Source organism: Cyprinodon tularosa, unplaced genomic scaffold (assembly GCF_016077235.1).
Source record: "Cyprinodon tularosa strain WSP-4 unplaced genomic scaffold, ASM1607723v1 ctg849, whole genome shotgun sequence".
NCBI classification, from domain to species: domain Eukaryota; kingdom Metazoa; phylum Chordata; class Actinopteri; order Cyprinodontiformes; family Cyprinodontidae; genus Cyprinodon; species Cyprinodon tularosa.
In genome coordinates, this window is record NW_024039617.1 from 28,740 (window position 1) to 36,937 (window position 8,198).

The 8,198-nt window shown below is 42.4% G+C and overlaps 1 protein-coding gene across 1 annotated transcript; it reads right to left on the reverse strand.

Moving 5' to 3' along the window:
* Positions 1 to 205: 205 nt before the first annotated feature.
* Positions 206 to 6,768, reverse strand: LOC119775061 (E3 ubiquitin-protein ligase Hakai-like). The gene is made up of 6 exons (XM_038272931.1): positions 6,638 to 6,768; positions 4,520 to 4,687; positions 3,725 to 3,831; positions 3,565 to 3,648; positions 1,421 to 1,494; positions 206 to 1,351 (listed from the first exon to the last, which is right to left on the reverse strand). Exons 1-6 carry the CDS (start codon positions 6,648 to 6,650, stop codon positions 352 to 354), a joined length of 1,446 nt encoding a protein of 481 aa, XP_038128859.1. The 5' UTR covers positions 6,651 to 6,768; the 3' UTR covers positions 206 to 351.
* Positions 6,769 to 8,198: the final 1,430 nt, after the last annotated feature.

An 8,198-nucleotide genomic window follows, 5' to 3' on the forward strand; every position in this document is an offset into this window, starting at 1 on the left:
TTTGCAAACATGTAAATTATTTTTTAAACCTTTTGATTGTTCCGTTTTTAAAACTTTTTCTTTAAATTTCCTTTTCTGAAACAAAGTCTCAGCTTTTAATAATAGAGGAACTGATTTCTCCCCATACTGCGAAGGGAAAAGAAGGAGGAGTTTAAATCAGCGTCACTTTATTTTATCACCGTTTTTAATAAAAAGTCTGAAAAGATTGAGGCAAAAATCAAACAAACATGTTTATTGTGAAACTAATGAACGTAGATATTCATCCGGCAGACGCTGGGACTGCGTGCGCATCTAGCTCTCCTACATCCTTTGCTGACATCACTGGAAATGACTGTTACCTAGGCAACCAGCTTACTGGTAGTACGGCCTGTAGCGGCCCTGGTCTGGATGGTGGGGGCCCGGCATCTGGCCCTGCGGGGGCGGACCCTGCATCCGTGGGGGGGGCGGCCCTCTGGGGGCGGGCCACATGCCCGGGCTCAGCCCCCCCGGCTGGCTGAAGGGGGGGCTGAGGGTGCCCTGGTCCTCAGGGAAGGAGGGGTTATAGTGATGGGGTGGGGGGGCGTTGACAGGAGGGCCGCTGTGCTGCGGCGGGGGCCCTGGGGGCGGGTGGTTCATGTAGGGGGGCAGCTGACCCATGATGTGCCCTGGTGGGGGGGTGATGGGTGGGGGGGCTGTAGACATAGGTGGGGGAGGGGCCTGGTTGTACACCATGTGGGGGGTCCCCGAGGCCTGGGCTGGGTGCTGCATGGGGTGACTGATGGGGGGAGGGGGGGGAGGAGGAGGTCCAAAGTTATGCTGCGGCGGCGCCATCATGTGGTGAGCGTGAGAAACCACGGGGGGCTGGGCGGCGTAGTCCCCAGGGTGGTGGTGGGGGGGCTGGCCGGGGCCGGGCCCCGCAGACAGCGGCTCCCGAGACGCGGAGTCGTCGTGGATCGGCACGGTGATGAGATTGCTGTGTTTACGAGTGGTTACCGTGGAGATGCGGTAGGTCTCAGGCCCCATGGGCGACGGAGGGGGCGGGCCTTCGTGGGGGTTGGGCGGCGGCGGCTGGCTGTACGGGTCGTGGCCGCCGTGCTGGAGCGGCCCGGGGAGGTGAACGTGGCTTTTGGGTATGTGAGGCGGAGGGACGCGGAACCTTTCCGGCACTTCGGGCGCTGGGGCCAGATGAACGGGCTCCTGGCGGGACGCCGTCTTAGGCGTCCTCAGGTGGCGGTGGTTGACGTGGGCCTGGAGGTCCCGCCCAGACAGGTAGGTGCGCTTACAGCCCGGCACCACGCTGCACATGAACAGGTAGCCTCGCTGGCACTGCTCGATGCGCTGGACCGGCTCCGTGCATTTAAACAGGTTCATCCTGGAAACAGAGAGAGGATTTAAGCTCCACCTCCCAGCAATGAGGGCGGAGTCTAGACGGCAAACTCACCCTGGGCACATCTTCTCTCCTTTCTTCTCATGCAGCAGAGCGCAGTCGTAGCAGAAGACGTGTTTGCAGGGAATCTGAGAGGATTCAGAGACAGAGTCAGATCAATCAGAAAAACCAACCGATGGACAACCAGGAGAGACACTCATCATCATCATCATCACCATCATCATCATCACCATCATCATCAATATCCTCACCATCATCATCACCATCCTCATCATCATCCCCATCATCATCATTACCATCATCATCAATATCCTCACCATCATCACCATCCTCACCATCCTCACCATCATCATCACCATCCTCACCATCATCACCATCATCATCACCATCCTCACCATCATCACCATCATCATCACCATCCTCACCATCATCACCATCATCACTTTCATCATCACCATCCTCATCATCATCACCATCCTCACCATCACCTTCATCATCACCATCCTCATCATCATCATCCTCATCACCATCATCCTCACCATCACCACTATCATCATCATCACCATCATCCTCACCATCACCACTATCCTCATCCTCACCATCATCTTCATCATCATCACCATCCTCATTCATCATCACCATCCTCATCCTCACCATCCTCATTATCACCATCATCACCATCCTCATCAGCACCATCCTCATCCTCACCATCATCTTCATCATCATCACCATCCTCATCATCATCACCATCATCATCATCATCACCATCCTCACCATCATCCTCACCATCATCTTCATCATCATCACCATCCTCATTCATCATCACCATCCTCATCCTCACCATCCTCATTATCACCATCATCACCATCATCCTCAGCACCATCCTCATCCTCACCATCATCTTCATCATCATCACCATCCTCATCATCATCACCATCATCATCATCATCACCATCCTCACCATCATCCTCACCATCCTCACCATCATCCTCACCATCACCACTATCATCATCACCATCATCCTCACCATCACCACTATCATCATCACCATCATCCTCAGCACCATCCTCATCCTCACCATCACCACTATCATCATCACCATCATCCTCACCATCACCACTATCATCATCACCATCATCCTCAGCACCATCCTCATCCTCACCATCATCTTCATCATCATCACCATCCTCATTCATCATCACCATCCTCATTATCACCATCCTCACCATCCTCATCATCACCATCATCCTCAGCACCATCCTCATCCTCACCTTCATCATCATCCTCATCCTCACCTTCATCATCATCACCATCCTCATCCTCACCATCATCCTCACCATCCTCATCACCATCCTCATCACCATCATCATCCTCATCACCATCCTCATCATCATCATCACCATCATCCTCACCATCATCCTCATCCTCATCCTCACCATCATCACCATCCTCATCACCATCCTCATCACCATCCTCATCATCATCATCACCATCATCCTCATCCTCACCATCATCCTCATCATCATCACCATCATCATCACCATCCTCATCCTCACCATCATCCTCAGCACCATCCTCATCCTCACCATCATCTTCATCATCATCACCATCCTCATCATCATCATCACCATCCTCATCATCATCCTCATCATCATCACCATCATCATCATCACCATCATCCTCACCATCATCACCATCCTCATCATCATCATCACCATCATCATCCTCATCACCATCCTCATCATCATCATCACCATCATCCTCATCCTCACCATCATCCACATCATCATCACCATCATCCTCACCATCATCACCATCCTCATCATCATCATCACCATCCTCATCACCATCCTCATCATCATCATCACCATCATCCTCATCCTCACCATCATCCTCATCATCCTCATCATCATCATCACCATCATCATCCTCATCATTACCATCCTCATCATCCTCATCACCCTGAGCAGCTTCATTTCTACCAAATCATTACAGTTGATCAGTCAACCTGGTCTTTCAGAGGCCAATTATTAAACTTGAATCAGTTTCATAAAAATCTTCAGAGGATTTGGTTTTATTTTCTCTGCAGTTTCTCTGATGCTTCATATTGTTTAACATCAATACATGAATTATATTGTTACAAAATAAGTCAAGATATTTATTCTATAATATATAATAAAACGGTTTCTGCTGCTCACCATCCGTCCGTAGAGCTGAACGGGGAGACCACATTTATCACAGAAGTGAATGGGAAGTTTGTCCCTCTCACCGATCAAATTTAACTGTTGGAGGGAAAACAGGGAAATTAAGCTGAAATCATTTAGAAACAGGAGTAATTCTAGAGCAGCAGTTAGCTACCTTGTAATCCCAGAAGAGAGGCTGAGGAAACCTCCTCTGACTCCCAAAGACGTCTCCAGCTTTGGTTCCACAGTCAAATCGCTCCTCCTGCTTGAAGCCAAATTTATCTGCAGGAAAAGAAACTGTCAGACACAGGACAGAGAGACGGGTTTAGCTTTAGCTTAAAGCTAAGCCTGTTAGCTTTAGCGTCCTGTTAGCTTCAGCGTAAAACTAACAGGCTTAGCTTTAAGTTGGTTTATCATTTATCAGAGTGAACATGAGCTACTAAGTTTACAGATTCAGGATTAAAAAGAAAATCTAAACCAAAGATTTAGCATCAGTTTTATTCTCAATGATTTAATTATTAAATGATTTTTCTGCCAATAATTTATTGCAGATCAAAAACTAGTTTTTATACTAATTGCTGTTTTCCTGATTTTATTTTTTCCATGGTTTATTTCTCAATCCGTTTTTAACTGATTTTATATATTTTCATTTCTGTTAGTCCAATTTCCAGATGTTGAAATGATGTTTTCCAGAGTTCCTTGAAGCAGGATTAAGGCTTAGCGAGGCTAGTCACAATGGTAACACATGGCTAACCTGCTGCAGCGCAAGCTAGCAGGGGAATCAGAAAAAAATGGAATAAAAAAAATAAAAAATGTTAGATTTTAATTGCAGGCCATTAGGCCCCGCCCTCCTTTGGACTCGGCACAGGTGAACCCTTCCTGAAAGTTAGCAGCCAAATATCAACACATCCTATGGAAACACAGAGGATTGGATGTGGAGATGTTTCCAGTTGCAGCCGCTCCTCCTTACCGTCCTCTCCAGGGTTGCCTTTACACGGACGCCCGCCGCCGGGTCTCTGCGTGCGCGGCGGCGGTTTGCTCCTTAAGGGCGGCTTTGAAAGCAGCTTAATGGGAATCTGTCTGCGGACGTCCAGGTCGCTCAGCCCCCCCGAGCCGTCGCCTCCTGGAAGATCATTTTCTGTGGATGATATGAAAACGCGATGGTTTGGTCCCAAATATCAGGAGAACAGAAGCAGCGTTTACATTTACTTTATAAATAAATTAACTTGCAAATTATGAGGGCAAGGCTTTTAAAGTTTAAATCTTCTGGCAAAGATAAAGTAAAGAAGATCCTGCAATTTATGGAAGTAAAGCAGAATAAAATCCAGCAAGATCAGTAATATGTCAATTAATTATCTGCCACATTCCCATGTAAATATCTGTCTTTGGAGGATGTGTTTTTTAGCACCCCTAGTTCTCTCATTTTTATTCCAAATACAATTTATAATTTGAATCACAGGGCTATTTTTATCTCTATGGTTCAGTATTTTCTCAAGTAGCAACTTTAACTGCTATACTTTCCTGTCTTAAAAGGCAGAACTCTTCTAGTCTAAAAATTAGAGATACCACCGAAAAATCCGTTCGTTACACATACGGAGCTTTTTCAGCTAAAAATGGCAACAGATTGTCATTTATATGAGTTAAAAAAAAGCTGGGCTCCTCAGAGGAGCATTACTCAGAGTTCCAGATTAAAATGAACACAGATCTGTTGTTTTCAGATTGAACAGAGAATCAGGCTGCAGAGCTTCTAGAGATCCTGAAAATAATTTTCTCTGGCATCATTATATCGGTAGACTGGTTCATCAATCTGATTTTAAGCAGAGCAGAGACACAACTAGGGAGAACTGCTGATTTAAAGGTGAAACAGATTTACTGGGATATGCAACATGGAATAAAATATATCAAGTTTACAAGAAAAAATATGCAATGCTATAATAAAATTCAACATATAATTTTGTCATTTGTGGTTCAGCAGGACTCAGAAATATCTGCAACCCAGAGAGAGACAGACTCACAGGAAACAGACTGAAAATTAAAGTATAAGAAACCAGCAAAAGGATGGATGGATGGATGGATGGATGGATGGATGGATGGATGGATGGACGGACGGACGGACAGACGGAAGTGAAGTTGTGTCCATTCTAGGGATGCAGGATCTATTGATGTTGGCATCCATATCGGCTGTTATTCGTCATTTTTTATACATTAATGTTTTTATTCCCTTTATAAATAAAGCACTAAAGGCAGCCATCTGTCTAGATCTATGAATATCAGAGTACTGTGGTTCTCTTGTGTTCTCAACAATAGGAAAGCATTCAATAAATAGATGTTTGAGCTCATTTTTGGAATGAGGCGTTTTAGTTAGATTACCAAACAGGAAAAAAAAATACTTTTCCGTTTTATTACATCTTATTATTGACAAAAAATTCTGGATACAATTAAATTAGTTAATTGTCACGTTTTATGAATTTTGTGATCATAATATTAACAACATATTAATGCTGCTTGAAAGGCGCTTCAGGCGTTTTTGATCAGGCATCTCGGTGGCTACCTAAGGTCTAGCCAATTCTCTTATAGTCAGAAAAAACTATAACTTCTGAAAAAACGCGGATTAAAAACACTTTACTGCTAAAAATGTAGGAAAACTATTTAATGCAAACATGAAAATGACCTTAAAACTGAAGCGGATAAACCAAACATGGAGCTTTAGCCGCGTTAGCATTAGCGGCTAACGCTGAGCGCTAGCATTAGCGGCCTGGATTTTGGAACCAACCTCGCATATCGACTGGTTATTAATGATGATTAACCGCGTTATATGTAGCAATGAATCGTTTCAGGTCATAAAGTTAATGATTCGGTGGGTCTGAAACATGCTAGCTGTCTGCATAATGAAGCACTTTGAATGATTCTGTAGCTAACTGCTAGCTTCCTGTAGCCATAGAGCCACAGCAGAGCAGCAATGCGCCACTTCAGCTAATTATTTTAATCATTAGATGGTTCATGCTAAACTAAAAATGTCCCTCAGAGAACAGAAAGGAACAAACAACAAAAACAAACAGTTTGCTAACAGCGGATAGGCTTAGCTTACCGCCTTGGTCCATGATCCAGCCAGAGCGCAATGCATTATGGGATACCACCACCCGGAGGGGAAATAAAATGAGAGAAAAGTTTCAATAAAATGTTTTTCTTTTTAATTAAAATGCACATTTTTAGACAAATATTGCCGCTAAGTCTGCAGGTGGTTATGAAGGAGATCAGAATAAATGGAGGAAATAATAATAAAAAAAAAATACAGATAATAAAAAAAAATTGAAAGCATGTAGAGATAATTAAATATGTTTCATACATCAATAATAAAACCGCAGTTTATCTAACATGTATTTTATTAGAGAAATGTTCGTCTAAAACTGTTGGAGACAATAATAAGTACCGCATTCTGCCACAAGATGGCGGTGATGCGCAGCCAGCAGCTCAAACATCTGCAGCTTTAATCAGCTGATTTGATCCTGGTGATTTTTCACCTATTCACTATTTTAGATAAACAACAACAGAGCATCACCTGTCTGATGGCTGCTGGTCACATGACTGTAATAAACAGATCCGGATCATTAAGAGAACTTTTTAAGAATGAATGAAAGCTGTTTGCTGCAGTTCAGAAGAGAACTGCTGGTTTCACTCTATCAAAAGTACCAATGCATTAAATATAGAATATATAGAAACAGAAAAAATAAGATTTGATAAAATAGAATAAGAATAGATAATAATCAAAAACTATTTAAATTATAAAATCTTTTAATATATTTCATATTATCAATTTTCAAAGTTTGACTTCTCAACTTTTCATTTACAATTTAGATTATTTGCTTGCAACAATAAAGCCCACACTTTAAAACACTATTTGTAAAGATTGCATTTTTTTTAAATGCAAACAGTTCAAAAAACAAACATGAAAATAAAAAATCTGTTCAAAATTTCTTTCATGAATTTTATTTCCCTCCATGATAGGAATTACAGTCTTAATGCTGTAAAGTGCATATTTGCACCATAGATATTAATGCTCTAAGCTTCCATATCAATGCATGTTTATTTTTGTGCATTTGATCACTGCTGCACTTTAAGGAATGAAAGCTGTATGAAACAAAATGTTGCTTTGTATCCACTCTGTGTAAAGAAAATAAGAATAAAACATGCCTTATTCAAAGAAAGGGCCCAGCAGATTATTGCTTCCCCCATACTGCTCTGTTCGATTTATATATAAAAAGATATTATATAATAAAAAAAATAGTTTCATTAAAGTTTATGGAATAATTCATGTTATGGGACATTACAAAAAAAGGTGAAAAAAAGAGAAGATAGCAGAGACAGTTTGACCAAACTTCCTCTGTCTGCTTCATCAGCTGCAAAGTGAGATTTAAAAAGAAGAGCACAACCGACTTATATAGATCTACAGACACAGCACAGATTTTTTAAATGAATTTACAGAAATCAAATATGAAATCTTTACTCTCCGTTTTTTGTCATTAACATGTTTTTCCAATCTTCTGCATTCCATTTTTTCAGATTTTGTTTCTGTAAAATATGTTCTTTGTTTGCAACAATAATGGAGCAAAATTCACTCCATATATAGGGTGAAACTTTCCCTTTATTCT